Source organism: Protopterus annectens, chromosome 11.part0, assembly GCF_019279795.1.
Source record: "Protopterus annectens isolate FY-2018-M chromosome 11.part0, PAN1.0, whole genome shotgun sequence".
NCBI classification, from domain to species: domain Eukaryota; kingdom Metazoa; phylum Chordata; order Ceratodontiformes; family Protopteridae; genus Protopterus; species Protopterus annectens.
Genome location: NC_056745.1, coordinates 1,113,289,447 through 1,113,314,024, shown reverse-complemented (window position 1 = coordinate 1,113,314,024; position 24,578 = coordinate 1,113,289,447). Strand labels below are relative to the sequence as shown.

General features: G+C 37.5%; 1 protein-coding gene across 1 annotated transcript in view; it reads right to left on the bottom strand.

The window, feature by feature from the left end:
• LOC122814852 (troponin I, slow skeletal muscle-like) overlaps positions 1–13,530 on the bottom strand; it is a 143,185-nt gene extending 129,655 nt beyond the window's left edge. Inside the window, exons 1-3 of the mRNA XM_044087133.1 lie at positions 13,458–13,530; positions 3,066–3,107; positions 2,802–2,843 (exon numbers count right to left, since the gene is read on the bottom strand). Coding sequence (XP_043943068.1) covers positions 2,802–2,843; positions 3,066–3,092 — 69 coding nt within the window. The 5' untranslated portion in view covers positions 3,093–3,107; positions 13,458–13,530. The remainder of the gene's footprint in view (positions 1–2,801; positions 2,844–3,065; positions 3,108–13,457) is intronic.
• Positions 13,531–24,578: the final 11,048 nt, after the last annotated feature.

Genomic DNA, 24,578 nt, shown 5'->3' with positions numbered 1-24,578 from the left:
ATGTCAGAGGAGAACAAGGAAAGAAAATATCTTAATAAAAATATTTATGTGTCAGTGTCATTTTCAAAGTCTTCAAAAAAAACTAAATCGGTAACAAGATATTTGTCATACAAAATACACTAAGAAAATGTAAAAATATGTGGAAATAGTCATTCAATAGGGCAGTTACCTAAAACAAATTTAATTAATAATAGATCTGGTAAGTGAACAGCAATACTGTAGCATACTGTTCAGGTGTCAGTTCAGCTAATGTCATACAAAGTTTTCCGTAGTATACACAAAATATAAAACAAGCATTATAAGCATGCCCAGAAGTTATTTACACTTACAATCTGATCAATGTCATTATTAAAAGTCGACACAATTATACATTGAAAGCATAAAACTAAAGTTGATAATGAATGCACATTTTTTTTTGAAAATCAGTATTTTATTTGGGGACAATACCCCCTATATTGAGGCTGTACACCAATTATCGTCTTGAATTTAGTATAATCACCTCTGATATTATCATTACACGGCAAAAAAGCAAATACTTTTTTTTCACAAAATAAAATATTTGCCTTTCTTCCTTCATCAGCAAATTTTGAAAAAAAATACCATTTTTCAACACCACTTGAATTTGTTAAATTTTTGCACTTTGGAAAAAGCAAGGAAGGAATTTTGTTTATATTGTTAAAATTTCATTTATTATTTATTTATTGTTGTCAATTAATGCCCCTTGCAGAAATACCTAATTTGAACAAGGACCAATGAGTCCTTAAAGATTAAGTGATAATCAGAGAACCAGTTGTTATGTAAGAGGAGCTTCTGAGAATCAAACTTTGGCTAGGTTTCTGTATACATAAATGTCAGCTCTGTATCACTGATCTTAACATTTATCTTCGTTCTCAGCTCATTCACTGCAGAATCCTAAACTGAAGATTGAAATTAAGTGTCATATTTCTGATTCAGATAATTTGCATTGTAAATAATTTGCCAAGGAACGCTTGGTGCAAGACTATTACTTGGGGATTAGGCTAAGATTTTTGACTGTAGACTGTGCTGGGATTTTTGCATGAGTTAATCCTGACAGTGTTGTCCTGGACATTATGGTGAGAATATTGCCTGGTTATGACAGTCATGAGCTGTGATGACATATACTGAAAATGTGAGTCTAAAAAGAGCAACAGTAAAAAAACAAACAGTAAAAAAACAAACAAAAAAAAAAAAAAAAACACCTGAGTCTTTTGCAGCAGTTATGATATGTTCTCAGGGAAAGAAATTCTAGAAGCAAAGAGGCAATGATTCCACCAGTGTAAAAGGCCTTGCTTATGAATTTTGAATACTACATGCAGTTCTGGAGGGCTTGTAAGGAAAATACATTCATCTGCTGAAAGGAAATAAACTGAATGTTACCCAAAAGATCTGTGGGATCGAGAGGTTAAGCTACAGTGCTTTTCAGCTAAAACAAGAAGAGATGAGGGATATGATATTATAGCAATAACCCACGCCTGGGTGTGGGTAATGCGGGATTTAACCACGGTTGGCGTGGTTTGGTCCCGAGGGCGAAGCCCGAGGAACCAAACAAAGACAACCGTGGTTAAATCCCGCATTACCCACACCCAGAAGTGGGTTATTGCTATTATACTATGACATTATTTAAGAAAAGAAACAATTGCTTTTCTTAAATAATGGCATTGTATAATGCCTCTTTGCTGCCCTTCCGCAGCTGTCTGGCATCCGCGGCAGTTCTGATGTACTGCACATGCCTACACAGTACATCAGAGCTGTGGCCAAAAGCAATGGAGAAAGCAAGATCTCTGTTGCTTTTTACTGTTTCGCTATGTTAAATGGGTTTAACATAGCGAGACAGCTTTAAAATAAGCAACGGAGATCTCCGTTGCTTATTTTAAAGCTGTCTCGCTATGTTAAACCCATTTAACATAGCGAGACAGGTTTAAAAAAAAAGCAACGGAGAAAGCAAGATCTCTGTTGCTTTTTACACACTGTGTCGCTATGTTAAAGGAGTTTAACATAGCGAGACAGCTTTAAAAAAAGCAACGGAGATCTCCATTGCTTTTTTTAAACCTGTGTCACTATGTTAAACTCTTTTAACATAGCGAGACAGTGTTTTAAAAAAAGACTTATACTAATGGAAAAAGTCCAGGCGACCGGACCTTTTTCCATTAGTATAAGTCGATTTACAATGTGCACACTGGCCAATCAGCGTGCACGTTTTGGAATATTAATAGGGGGTCATGGTATAATGGTGCACAACATCCTGTCAGGGTAAGATGAAAGAATCATTCAAACAGAGGATGGGGGGAACAGGTACAGGCAACAGCATCTCTGAAAGTACTTTTTCACAGAGGAGGTTTTGAACTCCTAGATTACACTGCTGAAATGAGCAATGGAGAGGGAATCTCCAGCGGATTCAAGGAGGCATAGAACAGGTAGAAAGAGTAAGGGGAAGCTGGAGGGGAGGTAGAATATCAAGACACTTAAAAGGGTAGACTACATCATTTTATTGTCTCTTTCCACCATCAGGCTCATGTAACTTATGATCCTATCTAACAGAAGTATATTATTGTACTTTGGATATGTAACTGAACATCACAAAGTGATCATGTTGTTGTGTCATACTACAACTTCTTAACACAAAAGCAAGGGCATGCAATCTGTTTAAAAAAATCTTTTGTGTGTGTGTGTGTGTGTGTGTGTGTGTGTGTGTGTGTGTGTGTGCACGTGTGAGCGTGTGCGTGCGTGCGAGTGCGAGTGCGTGTGTGTGTGTGTGTATGTGTGTGCGTTTGTGTTCTTACCTTTAAGAGCAGCTTACGTGATGCTGGAATTTTTGACATTCTCTAAAAGACAGAAGAAACCATTTATTTAGACAGGTTTTAATCATGAAGGAAGAATCAAATGGAAGAACAGTAATACACTTTATTCCTACCTCTCTTTAATAGGTTGTTTTTTGAAAGAAAAAGAAAACATAAAAACTAAGTCATAAATTAGATTTAAGACATAATATCACACAGTTATAAAAAAATTTAAGGACATATACATAATAAACGCATTGCATTTACCTCCCCAGTGCCAGATGTTCTATTCATTTTTTCTCTCTTTCCCTGCAAAACAGTAGCAATGTCTGAAAGTTATTTCTAACAAGATGAATTTTGACTGATGTATATAATTCATCGCTGACTTATTTTCATTCATTGGAACATAGAAGACATCATCAAAGGATCAGTAGCAGATCCTGATCCAGGAACTGACCTTTTTATGTTTTCTCCATTTATGTAAAGGACACCACAGTATTAAGTAGTTTTGTAATTGAATAACCTGCTCTGGATGAAAGAGTTGTGGTAATATTAATTGAAAGCAAGTTCACTGAATTTTTACAAACTGAGTTCTTAGATTCTGGGATTCCCACAAAAATCCTCTTTTAAGCAAATACACAAAAATAACCTTTATGAGATTGGAACAATCACTGTCTTTTCAAACAGTAACTATAAATGAGATGGCAGTACCCCACAGGAGAACATGTGGTTTTGGTGGTGTGAAATGGCTGTTCCTTGCAAGAAGTTAACATTTCTGTGTGTTTCTCTGACATCAGGATTTGCAATATCTCAGAGTCGAAGAGATCAAGTTATATAACAAATATATTTTAAATAACTTGCCTTTAATCAATTATACTTCTGGTGTGTGGTTAATACTGTATGACTCCCCACCAAGAAGTTATTATTCTCTGACTCTTCATCAAGCATTTGTTGTTAGGTGATGCTCCACTGAGCAATTACTACTGTCTGATTCTCCAGCAAGCAGTTACTATTGGCTGTCTCTCCACTGAATAGTTATTATTGTCAGGCCTCCTCAGTGCATCTACTAGGGGCTGAACCTCTGTGAAGCATTCAGTACTGGTGGAACTCCCTGTCAAAGAGTTACTACTCGGTGGCTATCCATTAGGTAGCTAGTACTGGATGACCCTACATTAGCAGTGTCACTTAGATTCCTAGAAAAGCACAGTGAAATGTATTCTCCCACTCATCATACGAGACATCTGCCATCTGAATGTCCAACTTAAAATAAGCCCCTTTGAGATTATACTAAATACCACAGTAATAGCATCAAAAATACATACCCATCGCTGTCTCTGTGGTGCAAAGGGATAAAGCCCTGGCTATGGTGCAGGTGATCCAAGTTTGATTACCAGCTTTGGTGCCCATAGGTGCTGGCTAGATTGGATGAGAGTGAATGACCACTGGTGGCTCACTCATCCTGGGAGCTGAAAGGTAACTTTAAGTGCTGCAACCATAGACCATGAGTCTGTGAGAATATGCTACCAATGTATGTTTATATGTATCCCAGAAAGCACGTAAAGACATGCTCCCTGAGGATGGCAGCATCTGTGCAGCTCATAGGGCCACACCAAGGATGAGTGTGCAGAGGGTTAACTCCTCCACAACATTAGCAAGCTAACCTGCTACTTTCTACCTGATTTTCACTGTTGGGAATGAATGGGCTTGTTGGGACAGACAGGCAGAAACAAATGGGTTGTAGGACTCCTGCCATGCCTGAGGATGACTGGCTGTCACCCCATGGAATGAATGAACCAATGAAGTGCCAGGTAGAGGAGCCATTAGTCAGTCCTATGAAGGATAAAAATGCATATCCATGGCTCATACTACTAAACAGTTCCTTGTAATTTGATGAGAGGTATGTGCCCCCTTTTCAGGCACAGCAAACCACTGACTAAATTCATACATCTTGTGCAATCTCTGTGTGCACTGGCATTGTTCTGATAGCATTAAATTAATCACATCTTATGCAGTTCTATCTGCATTAAAAGCATGGCATACACATTAATGCTTCCAGCTTGGTGAGGGGAGGGCATGGTCAGCTGATAATAGCCTGCTGATGCCCCTCACTGGGTGGCATTGAGTAGTCAGTTGCATACCCCAAATGTGGCTCTGTTTTCTGAAGTAGTTTCTACTGGAAACCTTAACAATGCTGCTGGCAATAAGGATCCCCCTCCACAATCACAGCCTAATGCAAACAGACCATTATTACCAATGAAAACTGGAGGAAAATTGACAGTGGCAAAGAAATATCAGTGAAACAAACTCAGGACTGTAGCTATTTCCCACCTATGATGTCCGTGTCATGTCAGGTTCTGTTTCTGGCTCTGATAGCTCACCTGACATCAGTTTTTAGAACATGTGGACAGACAGACAGACACACACACACACACACACACACACACACACACACACACACACACACACACACACACACACACACATATTCAAACTAGTCCTGCAAAAAATTATTAAAGCCCACTTCTACGTGGACACCATATTAAGTGAATAAGATGAAAAAACAGATGACACAAGCTTGGCCTTGGTAAAATTATTTCTTACATAAATCACTGAGAATACCATGTTCTGGAAATAAGATGATCCCACACCCTTAGAAATCACACTGACACCAAAAATCTTAAAAAATAAATAAACACAAAACATAAGTGACATTTATGTTCAAGTATTTAATTAACAGTAAAGTGTTTTTTTCCTAGTAATGATCTGCTGCCATACTTTCTCAGAACTACATAATATTCAGTGCTTTTTAATTTTATTACAAAATGCTAAATTCCTTAAAGGAAAATTATATGTGCAGTCTTGTCAATTGCTACAAGAGTTTTACTGCAAACACTGATGTGCACCTCTATTTTCTCTGATTGGACCATCAACACAGTGACCACTTCAGTTGTTTCTAACTGACTGCAGCATATGAATCACAAAAAGCTGGTTCACAACAACAGTGGACTATATTAAACAATAAATACACAGTGAGAACAATAACACTAATGTTGGCAAGATTTTGTACAAAAAAGTTTTTCACGTTGAAAAGCATATGGGGAAAAAAAGAGCTTTTTATAAACTTTTGCTGAGTTCAGTTTTATTGCTTCTGCTGTTTAGTTTTGTATGTATTTATTTACTAATGTCTGTTGTAGTTACAAACTGGCTTTCCTTTTTCATTTTTATTGGGGGAGGGGTAATTTGTTAGCTGTATTGGCTCCTTTTATTGCTCAGTTGTTTTCCTTCTACGAGTAAGTGTGCATACATCTGTTACCCTTCAGTTGAGCTTCTACCCTGACAAGATGAGTCAAGAAGAAAATTTATGAAGCAAAAGGCAGAGATGCCAGGAAAAATTTGACATTTCCCTGAGAAATTTGAGATTATAATTTAGTAAACAGATATAGTTGAGACCGCACCAGGAGTGCTACAATACTCAGGTTTTGCCACAAATGCAATACTGGCTTTTAAAAGTCAGTCTGACACTAAAGAATGATCAGGAATTGGAATAATGGATCAGATGACCAATCACACCCCCTAACACTATGCACTCAGGACACTTGCCTCTTTTGCCCAACTTTAGCTACATTACTGACTAAGGTGATGACACTGAGAGATACACTATATTTATTTGAGCCATTGTTTAATAAAAAGTTTATAAAGCTTCTTTATTTAAAAAAAAAAAAACAATTCCAATATATAAGGAATAACACGTACAGATGCACCATAGCAGTTAACTCATCAGATGCTGTACAGTACCTACACTCTGTGTTGATTAGGCTAGAACTAGTCTCCTACTATTTATTTCTACTGCCATAAGCACTAAGCTGTACTGACTCCAGCTAGAAAAGTGATTCTGGGATTTGGAGTTGCTGAACAGCTGAAAAAAAGAAATGCTTTTTATGAATTTCTAAGATGGGAGAGCAGATATTACTATGAAGGATAGCAGTATAGGGATTCAGTAAATAAAATCACAATATCAAGTGAATATGGATAGACTTGTAAATACTTTGTGATTTTCTTAAGCTTAACTTGCATATCAGGTTGCAGTTGATGTATACTACATTTTAACTTTCTTATTGACCCCCCCCCCCCCATCACTCATCCTTCTAAAAACCCTCAAGTAACCAGGACTTCTACCAGTTTCTTATTATTTTGTCTAGTCATCTACCCTTTCAGGTTGGGGGGGGGGCAGGGATGTGAAATCATCATAATTATATATGGAAGCTGAGATTTTTTGCCCTACTTCCTTGCCCATATAGACTGGACGTTCAGTGTAGTTGTTCTGGTCTCAGACTAGCCCACATTCATGCATTGACCTCTAGAGACCTACTTCCCCTTTTCACTTCATAAGTTACCGTCTAGGTCCCTGGTTTCCTCAGTGGGTGCTACTGGCCATTGTAGTGGAATCCCTCACACTCCTCAAATGAGGTATATAGGTAGGTGTCGCATCATTCTTTCTCTTACCAGCCGTGGATAACTCTGGCATCTGGTCAGTTATCAGACCTGAGCTATTCGTGCTAAAGTTGAATTCCCTGCTCTTTGCTATCAATATAATCTGAAAGTCAGTGTATTAAAAATCAAAAGCACAGCTAACTTTACAAGCCAGAAGAATCAAACATTTGTGTGTGTGTGTGTGTGTGTGTGTGTGTGTGTGTGTGTGTGTGTGTGTGTGTGTGTGTGTGTGTGTGTGTGTGTGTGTGTGTGTGTGTGTGTGTGTATATGGGTTCCCTTCAGAAGCTCGAAATACTGAAATTTCAAATTTCAGTATTTCGAGCACAAGAAGCCGAATCCACATAATAGCGAAAGTTTAGAAGCACGAAATTCAAAACCTCAAATACCGGAGGTTTTGAATTTCACACTTCTAAAGTTCTGCTATGGTTATGTATTCAGGTAAGTGTGTGTGTGTTAAGGGGTTTGGGTAGGGGCTGTGGTGTGTGTCACTGTGTTTTGTTGCTGTGATGTGTGTGTGCAAAGAGAATGTAGCTTGTGTGGTGGTGTTTTGTGTATGCTTGTATGTAGTGCGATCTCGGAGTGAGAATATTTAAGTAGGGGGGTGTGGGGGGGGGGTGCAGGGTGGTTTGCCCCCCTGCTTTCATGTAGTAGAGAGATTGTGTACGTTTGTGTGGAGAATGGTATGTGTGTGATTGTGTGTGTGTGTGTGTGTGTGTGTGTGTGTGTGTGTGTGTGTGTGTGTGTGTGTGTGTGTGTGTGTAGTAGTACCGTGAAATTCAAAACCTCTGGTATTTGAGGTTTTGAATTTCGCAGTTTTCAGTTTTCGTTGTTGCGTGGATTTGACTTCTTAGGCTCGAGATACTGAAATTCGAGATTTCAGTATTTTGAGCTTCTGAAGTGAATATATATATATATATATATATATATATATATATATATATATATATATATGGTTCTACTTTGTTTCATTGAATCTCATTTTACTGAATTTCATTTCTCTTCAACCACTTCACTGAAAACTCAAATTACTGAAAATTAATTCACTAAATCTCATTTCACTGAACTGCAGTTAATATATATGGCACTGTGTAGAGTACTGTAAAGCAAATAAAAGGTGTATGCCCTTTTTGCCACTGTAGTGCAATCCTGGAGTTAGTATATATATATATATATATATATATATATATATATATATATATATATATATATATATATATATATATATATATATATATATAGTTGGGGGTGGGAGGCACAGTTGTAGTACATATTACCTTCTGGAGAGAGTTAGTCATTGGGGTTGCAACTATGCATGTCTATTGTTTAAAATGTTTTGAAGTTTTTGGTAAAATACAATATAAAACAGAACAAGGTGGGGGGCTATGCTCCCATACCCCAAAATGTGGGTGTCTGTACCCCCCATATCCCCCCTAACTATATACTAACTCCAGGATTGCACTACAGTGGGTATATGTCATTATTTAGTCAATTTAATCCTCAGTGATTTACCAGAAAAACACACATTTAATAAGTGAGGAACAGACCGAAAATATGAGGCAAAAACCTCAGCATTCTGCAAAAATCTAAACAAATGTGCTTCAAAATATTCAGTAAACTGTTCATGTTAATCATGACTTCTGTGGTTTGAATTTTTAACTCAGTAAAATAACTTTCTTTCTTTACAAAACACAGCTATATTTCTTTATTAGCAGTACCACTGTCTGGTGTTACAAGTCATTCTGCTAGAATCTCACAAATTAGAAATACACTCTTGCTTGCTAGGATTATAGTGCACATATAATGGAAATGCAGATCTAAACATAAAGCTGAAAAACATGCACACGATTCTGAGGAACTATTATGTGTCCTGAAATTCCCAAAGCACATCCCTGGATGTGAAATTAGTACTGAGGCTAAAAAATAGACTCGTGTTGTCATGATTTACTTCTGAGGTATATATTTTTTGACTAACCTTTGACTTCTCTAGCTAGTAATTTGAATGGGAATTGCAGATTGAGTAACCCTACCTTCAGGTCTGCAGGTAAACTCTTCCTGCGTGCTACATGTTTTATTTTCATTTTAAATACTGAAAACAATTATTTCTTTTGCTCTGTGCCTAGATAAGACAAATCTCTTGCAATAATTAAGAGCACTGAATGAACACTGGTGTTATAGTTCCAAGAAACAGTGACACAGGAAGCTCCGTGCATTTGTATCCTTATTTATTTGATCTATACTAAATGTGAAAAAAAGTTCAGGAAATTAAAGGGGCAAAAATCTAATAACGTCATGCTAAGCATTACTTCAGATGACTGCAATGATGGTAACCACAGAGATTTAACACTATTGGCAGAAGTTTCAAAAAGAAGTTTTTGTAAGTGAGGTATTCATCATGCACATGGACTGTTCCACCTCCTGTCTTCATGGAAATGATACAGAAGCATCAGGTATAGAACATTAACATTCAGAAATAATTTCTTTCCACAAGTGATCAGACTGTTGAACAACTAACAACTAACCTTAACAATGTCAACACTCCCTCAGTTTGTGAGAACGCCATAAGAGCAATATGATTGTCTTTACTGTCATAGAATCTGAACTAAATTATTACTTGCACAAGTACTGGAACTGTGAATTAAGCTATGCTGCTTTCCTACTTAAAATTGGTGGTGGGTAAGTTATCTCTGTGTGTATTTATAGCTGTTCTGTCTAGAATTTCTTCTGTTATATGCTTCCTTCCTCTTGTGGAAACTGTTTTTCAATACACACGAGCCTGAAGTAACGAAATTTCATCCAGTGATACGTTGCATTTGTTGATCTGAATGAAAATAAAGTGTACCTTGACTTTGACTTTGATACTCTTCCAGAATTTAATAGTTTTAAACATAATGTTATACTTTGTGAACAGACAAAAAAGGTTGCCATTTTGGTGCTTGCCCAGTCAAGATGACCACAGAAAAATGAAGTGAAACTACAGATGGAGCCCTGTCTGTTAGACACATTATATCAAGCAGTCTATAATACATGTACAGTAGCTCCACTCAGGAGTTTTAGCAGACACAAACCAAGGATGTATGATAAATGGCTTCTGTTATCACAAGAGTTTCATATGTAAACAGTGCAGATAATCTGAAGGCTTGCAACCTGCTGGGTAAAATGTTCATAGTAAGACAAAAGTTTTACTACTATTAACAAGAAAGGCTGATTGTGTTGTCCTGATTATGTATGCCATGTTAGCCATGGGCTAGGTGTCATTAGATAATTCACTGAACATGTTAGACTCAACTGTGCATCTATGCCGTTTGTGCTTGCATCTGATTAAGGCCTACATGTACAGCTATGTCGCTGACAGCGGGTTAAAAAACAGCTAGAATACTTGCATTAAATCGTGCAAGGGGAACACTGACAGTAGCAAGCAATGCTTAGTGATCTAGTTTGCACATTTCTACACTTATTTGCTGTACGTCTGATTTAAAAAACAGTCTAAGTCTTAAGTATATATTTACTATATTATTTAATTCCTTCCTTCTCTTAACCTGGCTTTTTTTAAAAATATGGTTCTATACTTCTAACCTCCATTCAGTCAGGAAAGAAAAAATAATTCTTCACATTACCCTAAGAGTCTCTGCAGCAATTCTTCAAAGTATATCTTCTCAGCGCCTTATATATTCATTTCTGAATGGCACTGACTCTCAGATTTTTAATGCTTTCAGATGGTTTAAAATGTCCATTATGGCCCTCGAGCACAGGCACTTTATGTACTTGACCAATGTCTAAGACACCTTCTTTTGTTATGGGTACAGATATTATGAACTTGAAATGCCTTTTCATATGTTTTCTTACGCAGGCTCTACATCTTTTTAGTTGGTCTTTTCTGAACTGTGTCCAGCCTTTATACTTGTCTTAATGTACCTCCTGTTCCCCATCCAACATCTGCTGACTTACAACTCTAATGTCTCTTCCCCCACCACCTTACCATGAGTACCCAAACAGTTCTTTAACAGATAATCCCAGATGTGACCCTTCACTGCAAAGGCCTTTAAACTTCTTACGGGCTGAGCCTTGTAACTCACCATTCATAAGGACAATGAGGACTCATGTAGGGATAGGTAGATGGGGTGTGATTCTGGAGCCATTATGCTGCAAAAGGGAAGTTTAGAATCCCTAGCCAAAGAAATAACACACAATGACATCAGGAAACTCACACCATGTGTCACAAGCTGCATTTCTACTACTTTGTCTTCAATCTATGGTAACCTATGAGCTGTCTGGAATTAATAGAGGTCACACAGCCTGTGGTATGCTCCACACCCTCCCAGTGAGACAGGAGAGATAGCCAATGGTCGTTTCATCCCAACCCTCTGACCTACTTAGTACTATTCCCAAACCCAGGTCATTGATAAAATGGATGGACATCTTGCCTGTGCCACCAAGCTAGTCTATTCTGTGTACTTTTGGAGAAGAGCTTTTCAGAAATGGATAGAGTCCTTAAGATGACTGCAGTTTCAGAATGCTGTAAAGAAATTTATATCTGAATCCAAACTGTGTTTTAACATAAAGGTCCATGAAGTATGACAGCTGAAAATTACAAGCATATCATATAAAAGCCAGGGAAAGAATAAAGTTTATGAAAAATAATTGTATTTCCTCCTTAAGACTTCCAGAATTATTTCCATAAGGTTTATGAAAGGCAGTTATATTTTCCTCTTTAAGACTTCTGAAATTATACACATTACATTTTAAGGAATGTAGTAATAAACATTATTCTTCTATTAAGCTTTTCAAAACAACAAGCAAAGACATTCCAAATAATGAATCAGCAGACTGGAAAATGGTTTAGTGCTTTTGTTTCTGCTTAATCAAAAATTTTCTTTAGAATTCACTCTGAAGATTCCTTATTTGCAGTGTCTTTGTGGATTCTGTGGGTTAAACTCTAGTGCAGTACATTGGTGCTTTAGTTATTTTTTCGTCTTCAAGATTTAAAAAAACTTATACCAATAAGATTCTTATATCAATTATTATTATTCAATCTTATATAAGATTTCAATTACCCTAATGTTTAATTGGGTGTATAGTTGGAAATGCAACCAATTCCTTCATATCCAGCAAGCTAATATCTATTTCTAAGTTTCAGCTAGTTGTATTTCTTTTCTTTGCAAATTATAAACTATTATACATTCTGTAATACCAACACTGCATATAGATAACTATTCAGCTATTTATTTTCAAAAGTGCCACAAGAAAAGACTTAGTTGAAAATGTGCATTCTTCCTGAATCATTCTTCTGAAACAGATGTAAAAGTAGACAAAGAATAAAAAATGCTCATCAAATACAATATAGAAGGGCAAAATTAAACAATGCCAATGGTAGTGTACAAACTTTTGCAAATGCAACAAAGTACAGTTTTCAGTAACAGACTAATGGCATTATTGGGAAACACTTTAACAACAGTCTGCATTCTGCTTGGAGAGAAATCAAGTCTCTTAAGTCTGAAAGATCAAACATGTTATGAAGAGAGATTATAGCCTTTATTTTTAATGGATATCCATGTCCTGTATCACTTTACTTTATCTTCCTGACATTTGTCTAAGCCACCTTGTAAAAACAAGCATTAAGTGTGACACAGGCAGATATAAAACCATTTGCAGGTTCTCACAACTAATATATTTATGGCCTTGAGAAGCAGTATGCTACCCACAAAGTCAAGTAACAGGTTCTAGAATATAACATTTTATGTGCTGCACATGCATGATCTAGCTCCACTGAAGAAATAAAAAATAAATGTATACATTTTTAAAGAATGCCCACTATAGTAGATTATCTAAAAAGAGTTGCAAACATGACACAAAAAAATCAGAAACTTTAAAATTAGATGACAAACTGCTCTGAGTCACATATAATGTGACTTTGCATTTTACGGAGCTAGTTCAATCCAGCTTCTTTATTTACCGTCTAATTATTAATGCACTATATAGTACTGCGTGGCTCAATGTTTTCTCAACACACTGTTTCCTGTTATTGCTGTCATTTTTTTCACTTTGCTAAAATGTAGGGATCTGTGAGATGCTGCCCTCGTATACATGGTATCACCAGAACAGAATATTCGCATCAGTAACTTACCTTTCTGCGATGTGCATTGAGTACAAGTATTCGCATCAGTAACTTACCTTTCTGCGATGTGCACTGAGTACAAGTCTGCTAGTTCAGTGGCACAAATTACAAGGAGGTCAAGCATTTATTGTTTCTGCTTTAACTTCATTTGTCCCCCTGACTAGCCACCTAAAATAGCATGTCTCCCCTCCCCAAGTTAGGGCTTTGTACTGACATTGAGAATGTGACACTCATACCAGTGTCTGGTCAGGCATAATTTTGTGTTCAAGTCCCAGAGGCATTCCTAAGGTTATAATAAACCATTTTATAGAGGTCTAGCTCTCACACCACAGGTTTATGTAGTCTGAGAAGAGATGTACACATAACTTCAAAGCCAACACTTTGCTCTTGAGTGCACGCAGCTCACTGGATGTGTATTTTTGGAATGATATAATGAGATCTTCAAACTGTCTTCAAGGTCAGTCTGATTTTATTTTATTGTTTAACTCTTAACTTAGAGTGGACAAGGTGATTGTTGCACTCTAAGTGACACACGTTCTTTTTAAATAAAGGAATATTGAAACACCAGTATCTAAAACAAGGCCCTGGTAGAGACAGCAGCTCACATAAAAATGTGGAACTTAGTTTACTACACGTGTGTGTGTGTGTGTGTGTGTGTGTGTGTGTGTGTGTGTGTGTGTGTGTGTGTGTGTGTGTGTGTGTGTGTGTGTGTGTGTGTTATATATATATATGCACACACAACACAGTCATATATATTTATTTCTATTTAGTATGGTAGTTTGCACACAGGACTAAGACTATGAGGTGTTAACGAACTAGTCCGTCAGCCTCCATTTGCCTAGTGTGTAACTCTGAGCAAGTTACTTAATCAGACAGTGCTTCAAGGTAATTGCACTAAGATCCTTAATAGTCTCTTGAATGTCTTACCTATAACTATTTGTCTATGTATCTCTCTATCTCTGTCTATCCATCTATAGTTCCATTACTATTGACTGGCAACACATTTGGTCGACATGTCTGTGTGAATGCAAAAAATGTGACAGCACAAATGACTGAATACATCTTTGGTTGAATGCAAGGTTTAGATAGTGTAGGTATGTAGGAGGGTGCAGTAAAATGAATGTTTAACCGAAAAGGTGGTCATTGTAAAATGTGCAAGACTGCATTATAGTGAGTAGTGTGTAGTTGCAAGTGTTTCCAGGTTAGGGTTAGAGTTAGGGTTAGGTAAGGGAATAAATTTAGAGTTTGGCTACACTTCCCTGCCCATTTTTCTCAACTGTGCTTACCCTAACCCTATCCCTAATTCTAATCCTACACATTATATTGCTAAAAAACATTGATCTAACACTACCACTATTTAGTCAGTAGTTGATCTGGGTTTTGTAATTGGGGTTTAGTGATAGTGAGAGAGAAGTTGTTGGGGATAATGTTGAATAATGGATCGCGTGTAAGTGCAAATACAGAATACCAAGTGATGTGGTTATGCAAAGCCCAGTGTTCTCCATTATCACCTGAGACTGTTACTGCCACTAAATATGATAAAAGTAAAAGCAAAAAGGTTTTCATTAATGCTGCGCATATGTCTTGGCTATCTGTAATATTAATTAGAAAAATTCTTAACATTGAATGCATGACACGCCCTTTAAATGTGGAACAGTGAGCTACATGGACTTTTTAAGAATCAAAATGAGAAACATTCCTCATAATGAGGTCACTTAAGAGATGTGAGTAACAATAATGGGTTTTCTACCAATTAATTTTAGCTTTGCCCTTGTTTATTGAGCAAAGATATTGACAGCTGTGGCCAAGATGATGCGCCTATATTACATTATCGAACTTTTAAAAGTTCGAACGTCATATGGTCGACACCATGTGATCGAACTCTTAAAAGTTTGAAAATGTAATAAAAAAAAAAAATAAACCAAAGATAAAAACTACCTGAATGGTTTAAGCAGGGGGGCAAGCCCTCAGCACCCCCCACCCCCGCTCTTTAAATATACCAACTCCAAGATCGCATTACAGTACAAAAAAGGGAAATCTTCATTCCGCACTGTACAGAGATCTCCAGTTAAACGTTCAAACTTTTAAAAGTTTGATCATATGGTGTCGATCATATGACGTTTGACCTTTTAAGAGTTCGACAACGTGATATAGACCCGATATGATATGTAGCTGCTCTTAGATGTTACTCAACTGCAATAATGTTCTGAGAGCTATGCAAAGATACTGGTACAGTTTGGTGTTCTCCATTAATGCCAAGTTATCAATATTGTGTGAATTACTCACACTGTCATCACTTGTTTTTACTCAACAATTTGTGTTTTCAGCCAATAATCATTTAATTCTCTATATATGATATCTTTCCTGCATATGTCACAAAGTTATAAGCAGCAATGCCTTTAAATTACATTCTAAAATATTACAGCAACATTTGGTTATAATATAATCACTTAATAAGACATCAAATAATAACATGTGCAAGTAATGCATTCACCTGCTACATACATCATAACTGCTGTTGTCATCACTAACAATAAGATGACATAGCAGTTTACATCATAACACTGCTATTTTGATATCTGCTGCTTCTTAGTCTCTTCTGAACTATTCAGTCTACAACCTGTTCTAAGTGTGTGTGTGTGTGTGTGTGTGTGTGTGTGTGCGCGCGTTCATGCAGAGATACATATATACACGCACACAAACACACACACACACACACACACACACACACACACACACACACACACACACACACACACACACACACACAGTGTGACTTTGATATTATCATCCAGTTAGCCTGTTCCTGCAAAAATCGGTCACCACTGTTATGATACATAAAACATGGTGTGTGCCATGCCAGTTATAAACTGACTAGACAAAGAGATTTGCAACTGTAGAATGTGGAGAAAAACAGTCAAGCAACCTGTATGGCATAACATAACATGAGGATTTTGCTCAGATTGCAAATAAAGTTTACAAAGCATTGTTATTGTATGTATTGTCTTTGAAGTCTAACCATACCTCTCAACCTCTTAGCGCAAGAAATCTAGACAAAGCATAAAATAATGGGGGACAAAGGCCCAAAATAGGGAAAGATTTTAAATATTGCTTTTATAAACTTAGACAGTTGCTGGAATAACAGGATTTGTGTTAGCATGCATTTTCTGAAGGGTATGAACTCTAAAACTCAAACTTATGTCATCATTTAGTGAATTCAGTCCTTAGTGATTTGCCAGAAAGTCACAAATTTTATGAGGAAAAGAACAAAAATATGAGGCAAAAATCTGGACAGTTGAGAGCTATGAGTGTAATCATACTGTGAAATATAGTGATCTGAGTAGGATTTTTGTTTTGAGTTGATCGATCCTTTGTTAAGTGGGTAAATGGATTGATCATAGCAAACACTTTTCAGTCCTAGGTAGCATCACAAAGGCAAATGGTTATATGCATGGGTAGCTTACAGCAGCATTTAAGTTATATCTTCGGAAGAAAACTTTAATGCCTAGATGAAGTCTACTAAAACAAGAGAAAAATATGTATATTCCAAGGATAACAACCAGAGGTCAGGACTGAACCGTAGAAAATGTAGTAGTGACAGAGTAACCCTAACTTCCGCACCACTGTACTATGAGTAATTTCACTTTTTTGGACCGATCTTATTCATCTATTATGGAATGTAGTTGACATATCTGAATAACATTTGGATAATAACAGTAATTATAGTTACAATAACTAAGTTGTTCAATCAATGAAGCAGTGCATGTTTTGCATCTGGCTGAACTGCACAGTTGAAATCTAATGGCCCTTTCAGTGCCAGGAAATCTTTATTCATTGCTCTAGGACTTCCTAAGATTATTTACATATTTATTTTGTGTTCTTCACTGAGCTCAAATCATGGGTGAAAAGAGTCTGATGACCAGCTCACCTAAGTTGTTAGCAAATAGTTAAATAATTAAATAAATAAAATAAACGTTTGGACCATTAAATATATCATAAAACAAGTATCAGGTGATGGATATCGGTGTGCACTGTGTTCTATGACACTTTGGGATCTGAAATGCTACTACAGAAGGCAGGAGGAAAGTTCTAGTACCATACTGTAGTACAGGGTAATTTTCTCTTTTAGGGTAAGGTTATTAACAATTTTATATTAGGCAAGATCAGAACAAAGTATTAAATAATTCCTAACCAAATTAAAAGTTCATTTCACCCTTCCTCAAAGCTCCTTATGTGTAAAGCATTGACCAATTGCATTCCTAAATAGCTAAATACTGTATTTATAACAAATGAATAAACTTCTGAAAACATTAAAAAATAAACAATACACACTGGAACAACTTCTAAATTCTCTGTAAACTTTCCACTATCCTCTTTCTTTTATTCCTTTGACTCATTCTTTTTCCATAACCGCGGTGGTACAGCAGTAGCATTGTTGCCTCACAGCAAGAGGTTCTCCTGTTCGATTCTCGGCTGGAGTGCCTTCTGTGTGGAGTCTGCATGTCCTCCCCATGGTCGAATGGCCTCCGAAAGACATGCGTGAATGGGCGTTTACTAGCACTCCAATGACTTTGCATTTTTGCATATTATTTTGTTCTTCTGCAGGAGTATAAGGAGATGAGGTGCATGGCAAAGAGAGAGGTGGCAAAGGCTAAGGATAAGGCATATGAAGAGTTGTATGAAAGGTTGGACACTAAGGAGGGAAAAAAGGACCTGTACCGATTGGCTAGACAGAGGGACTGAGCTAGGAAAGATGTGCACCAGGTAAAGGTGATAAAGGATAATGAGGGAAACATACTCACAGTGAGGAGAGTGTGTTGAGGAGATGGAAAGAGGGGTTGTTGAATGAAGAGAATGAGAGGGAGAGAAGGTTGGATGATGTGGGGATAGTGAATCATGAAGTACAATAGATTAGCAAGGAGGAAGTAAGGATAGCTATGAAGAGAATGAAGAATGGAAAGGCTGTTGGCCCAGATGACATACCTGTGGAAGCATGGAGGTGTTTAGGTGAAATGGCAGTGGAGTTTTTAAACAGATTGTTTAATGAAATCTTGGAAAGTGAGAGGATGTCTGAGGAATGGAGAAAAGTGTTTTGGTACCGATTTTTAAGAATAAGGGTGATCTGCAGAGCTGTAGTAACTACAGAGGGATTAAATTGATCAGTTACAGCATGAAGTTATGGGAAAGAGTAGTGGAAGCTAGGTTAAGAAGGGATGTGATGATTAGTGAACAGCAGTATGGTTTCATGCCGGGAAAGAGCACTACAGATGCGATGTTTGCTCTGAGAGTGTTGATGGAGAAGTACAGAGAATGTCAGAAGGAGTTGCATTGTGTTTTTGTAGACTTGGAGAAAGCATATGACAGGGTGCCTAGGGAGGAGTTGTGGTATTGTATGAAGAAGTCAGGAGTGTCAGAGAAGTATGTAAGAGTGGTACAGGATATGTACGAGGGTAGTGTGACAGCGGTGAGGTCTGCGGTGGGAGTGATGGATGCGTTTAAGGTGGAGGTGGGATTACATCAAGGATCAGCTCTGAGCCCTTTCTTATTTGCAATGGTGATGGACAGGTTGACAGATGAGATCAGACAGGAGTCCCCGTGGACTATGATGTTTGCAGATGACATTGTGATCTGTAGTGAGAGTAGGGAACAGGTGGAGGAGACCCTGGAGAGATGGAGATATGCTCTAGAGAGAAGAGGAATGAAGGTCAGCAGGACTAAGACAGAATATATGTGTGTGAATGAGAGGGAGGATAGAGGAATGGTGAGGATGCAGGGAGTAGAGGTGGTGAAGGTGGATGAGTTTAAATACTTGGGGTCAATAGTTCAGAGTAACGGTGAGTGTGGAAGAGAGGTGAAGAAGAGAGTACAGGCAGGATGGAGTGTGTGGAGAAGAGTGTCAGGAGTGATTTGTGACAGACGAGTACCTGTAAGAGTGAAAGGGAAGGTCTACAAGAGGATAGTGAGACCAGCTATGTTATATAGGTTGGAGACAGTGGCACTGACAAAAAGGCAGGAGTTAGAGTTGGATGTGGCAGAGTTAAAGATGTTAAGATTTGCACTGGGTGTGACGAGGGTGGACAGGATTAGGAATAAGTATATTAGAGGGTCAGCCCAGGTTGGAAGGTTTGGAGACAAAGCCAGAGAAGCAAGATTATGTTGGTTTGGATGTGCTGAGAAGGGATGCTGAGTATACTGGGAAAAAGATGCGAAGGATGAAGCTACCAGGTAACAGGAAAAGAGGAAGGCCTAAGATAAGGTTTAATGGATGTGGTGAGAGAGGACATGCAGGTGCTTGGTGTGACAGAGCAAGATGCAGAGGACAGGAAGAAATGGAAACAGGTGATCCACTGTGGCGACCTCTAACGGGAACAACCGAAAGAAGATGATGATGATTTTGTTCTTCTGCAAATAGTTTTGTAAAACAAAAGAAAATAGTGGTTTTGGCAGATGCACAACAACAGTGGAGGAAACACATAAAATACAAATAAATAGACCACAACAATAAATTTATTGATCCACAGGCATAAAATTTAGCATTTTCATCCTGTTAAAATCAGGACTTCTTCTGAATCTTTGTTTATTAATCCATGATTATAATATCATATTAGTGCTCATTCGCATTTTAGGCCTGAGGAGAAAAGTTCCAGTATGAATAATTTATTTGCTAGCAAAAAAACAAGCAATTAAAAGAGGCAAGACACAGCATAACACAACAAAGAGTTTCAAACCAGTATGTAGGAAACAAAATAGGTATCAAACAGCTAATATAAGGAATTGCAATAGCAGATGCATTTCAGAATGCTCTTTGTCACTATGTTAGAAAAAGTTAGTATGCAGCAATAGTATGAAGGTAACAGCCACAGGTGAACAACAAATCAGCATGTTTCAGTGTATGATATGAAATACATATAATTAAGCATGGCGTGAAATTCAGAAAGGGCCATTACCAGAGGTAAATGCTAAAACAGGCTGATACCACTGGCAACGTCCCTTTCCAGTTCAGAGACAGGTCCACCACTGTGATCTTACATGGTCTGTAGGCTCATTGCAGTGGGTCATTTCCTCACTGGAGCTATATGTTAATGAGGCATTCCAGGGGAGAGACCTATGCTAATTAGCCATGTGCTCTTCACTAGAAATTACTGCAGTAAGACAGTTATTCAGCTGAGCAATTCAGAAAACTGCATTGCTCTGTTAAGTTATCCCAGCCATCTGAGCTAGTTAACTTGGTAAAATGTTGGTATTTATCTATTACTTTCAATGGGTGAGATCACATTAGAGGTAAATGCAAGGTAGTTTATCAGTTAAGTAGTGGTGGGGGGGTTTGTGGATGTGCGTGTGTGCATGTGTGCGCTCGTGCGCTTGTGTGTGTGTGTGTGTGTGTGTGTGTGTGTGTGTGTGTGTGTGTGTGTGTGTGTATGTGTATGAATGATTGAGAGGGAGGTGCCTGTACCAATGCAATATATGGGCCTCCAGTGAACCTTACTGTGATTCAGACATGCAAATTACATGATAATGAGGTCTTTCCTCATTGCAGCTAACATGTCCGCTTCATGTACTGCCAGTTACAGAAAAAATGTAAAGAAGCATGTATTGTTCTACCTGCTTTGAAAGCTGGTAAATCACTTAGTGCTGTCTCTCAGCTTCTTTGCTTAAGACTTCTAGACAAATCCAAAAGTAATGGGACGATCTCTAAATATACTAAGGTTGAGCAAACTTGGAGAAAAGAAAAAAGTGAAACAAAGAAAAAGATCACCTTCTCCCTTCACTTTGAGTCACCTAACTTCGCTGATAGTATTACACATAATGTATGACAAAGTGACAGTCAATGCACTTAGGCAATTGGTAATATAAGACTTTGCTTTACGTTAAATTAAACTTCAGGTTTTGTCAAAACATTATGCATTAAAAGGAAGTGTTCCCAGTATCTTACTGAATGTTATGCTCTGATAAGCATTCTCAGCTTCCGATTTGCCTGGAAGATGATTGATTTAATGTAGATTCAGTCTAAGTGAGAAAATTCATGAAGTTTGGTAGCTCTGACTATTTTGATGGGCTATTATTGGGATGTTTGAAGACTGCCTTGGGTAATTATAGCAGAGGCTGAATCATTACAGAACAGAATGCAGTAAATCCTGAGATATTTAGTGAAGTGCAGATACAGCTAGTTTGGACATTGAGATTTGTTTGAATTTGTTTACAGGTGTAGAACTCTGATCATTTCTGGCCATTTTATGAACCTTACAACATGTATCATTGTGGAGAATTCTATATATTGAGATAGCCTGCCAGGCCACAGCAATTCCACAATGTAGGGAGGACATGAAGACTCTACACAGAAGATGGAAATGGACCAGAGAGTGATTTTACATATCCTTCATAAAAAAAATATTACCGGGATGGTCAATGAGCTCTGCAGAATAACAAGGTGGGGGGGGGGGTGGACTGCAGAATAGAAGAGATGATGTTCACTTTTGACAACTTGATATCTTCCTTGCTGGTAATTATTAAACTGATAGGCAACATCAGGGATGACAACAGCAGACCGGTCTATGTTCGCGCATCAAATAAGGATTACAGTAATACAGTAAAAGGATTATAATCAAACGGGAAAGAGCGAAACATTAAAGTACCAAAAACTCTTAACATTGTAAAATAATTCATCAAATGGCCATAGTTGGCCAACATTGCAAACGTAATCAACCAAGGTGGGGGCTTCACCCCCCCCCCCGTGGTGGGGGATGTACTCTCCACACCCCCCTAACTATATGTACAAACTCCAAGATCATACTACAGTAGAGAAAAGGGCAAATTTAAACATTTAAAAAAAAAGGCTTCCTTCGCTTACCTTATGCATCCCAGTGCTTCCTGGTTGTTGGCCAACTATGGCCATTTGATAAATTATTTTACGATGTTAAGAGTTTTCGGTACTTTAATGTTTCACTCTTTCATACTCATTTATATGCTGGTCACTGTAATCCATATTTGATGCACAAACATAGAGCCCAGCAGACAGTCTGCTTAACAGGAGACGCTGCTTGCTGGTATCTCTGGCCTAGAAACAAATACCAGCATTCATTTTTCTAATCTTCCTAACAACACTCTCAGCATCATAGTTAATTAACCCAGATCACTGTACCATAATAGAATAAAAAAAAACAGCAAATAACCCCAAGCATAAGGAAAGCACAACTAATTATCCCAACAGTGTTGGGTTCAAATACTTGGTCTGTAAAATACTGAATTTTCTAAACTTCCTAATGACACTGTCATCATCATAGTTAAGTGATCCAAATACCTGCACCATAACAGAAAACAAATAGGAAATAATTGCAAGCAAAAGCAAAATAATATTACTTATCCCTGAGGTTAAAGTACAGTCCCTATAAAACTCAGAACTTTCTAAATATGGAATTTATGTCCTAATACCTGTTTAATTATCTAGTTTTCTTCTAAAATAATCAAATATAGAACAGATCCTGTAAGTGTTTTAGTAATTGGCTGGCTGGATGTGGATAGGCTCCCTCCTTTACTTTGTGCGGTATTAATGTGTGAGCTTATAAGTAGCTTCTCGATATCCATGAAAATTTAGCATTTCAATTGTAAGGTCTGCAATATTAAGTGGATTGAATGTATTTTCCAGCACCCATTAACAAGGACAAATATTACTTAGAAAGGGCTCATTGTGACATGTTACTTTTTAACTTTCTAGATATTCTGCCCTCTGTTATTTAGCATGCTGGCTTTTAGACCATACCCTTTTGTTCTTCTCTATACTTGACTGCTTTTTCAGCAACAGTCACAGATTGGGTTCACCCTGCTCTATTTGCCCTCATTAATGCTCAGGCACACTTTGTTTCCCTACCCAACACCCCAATTCTAACCCACCCCCACCTATATCACCTTTATACTTACCATAGCTCCACCCCTGCAAACACATAACCAATTAATAAACAAATTACTCTAGTCCATCAGTCCCTACAGCAATATATGACAAAATGGATCTACTTAATAACAAAAATTCAGATTACCGAAGACCAGAAGATTGAGACCAGAACCATGAAACTTCAATATCCTGAAACTGCAAATCATTTGAGTCCCAAAATATTGAAAAACATAATGCAAACATAAACTTCCCACCCTACATTACAAAACACAAACCAATAAATACAAAATAAATCACTGCCGACTTTTTTATGTTTAAGCAGGGGGCAAGCCCCCATGCACCACCTGCACCACCCACAAACTTGAAAATTAACTATACCAACTCCAAGATCGCACTACAGTGGAGGAAAGGTAAATTACCCAATCCCCAATGTACCACAATCTCCATAACATATGTCAGAATAATTTTCTAAAACACTTAGCTGTCCCTTAGCAAAACAACTACATACTGCCAACACAAACACATCCACTCCTACTCACTTTTCCCAGCACCGCAAACAACAGTCACACAGTTTACTTTCAAATATATGAATCCTACCTTCAGCAATAAAATCTTCCTTACCCTTTACTTCACAAGTTCTACTACACAAGCTGACAAATTCACCATTAAACGTAATGTCTGCCACGCCTCTTTACTACAATGTACAACTTCTTAAATACAACAGAATATGTACCTTAACAGTTTTGATGTTATCGGACTTGATGTTCTGAACTTTCAGTGCTTTAAACATTTGACGTTCTGGTCTTGATTTTCTAGTCTTTGGTAATCTGAAATTTCATTATTTTAAAGTAGACCCCACAAAACACATCCCATACCCACTAGAAACTACCCCAACACACCTGTATCTTTTGATGTTCGCTGTGCATCTACTACTAATCTTACTCCTCTACCTATTAGTATAATTAACTTCCTACCACTATGTCTTAAACAATTTTCACTTGTATACTCCCAAGAAACCAGTTACTGTTCCTAAAATAACAGATTTTGTGCTTTCTTGCTGCTGCTAAACTGAAGTGATTGCTGGTAGATCAGTTCAACTTTGTTGAATGCAATGGGCAACTGATTTTGTGCTTTCTTGTTGCTGCTAAACTGAAGTGATTGTTTGTGGATCAGTGTAACTTTGTTGCAGTATTTAGTCTACTTCTTAAATCCTAGACTCTGTACAAACAGCCTACTTTAATGGTAGTAGCATCTGGGCTTTATTTTCAGGCTAAAGATACAAGAAGCTGTA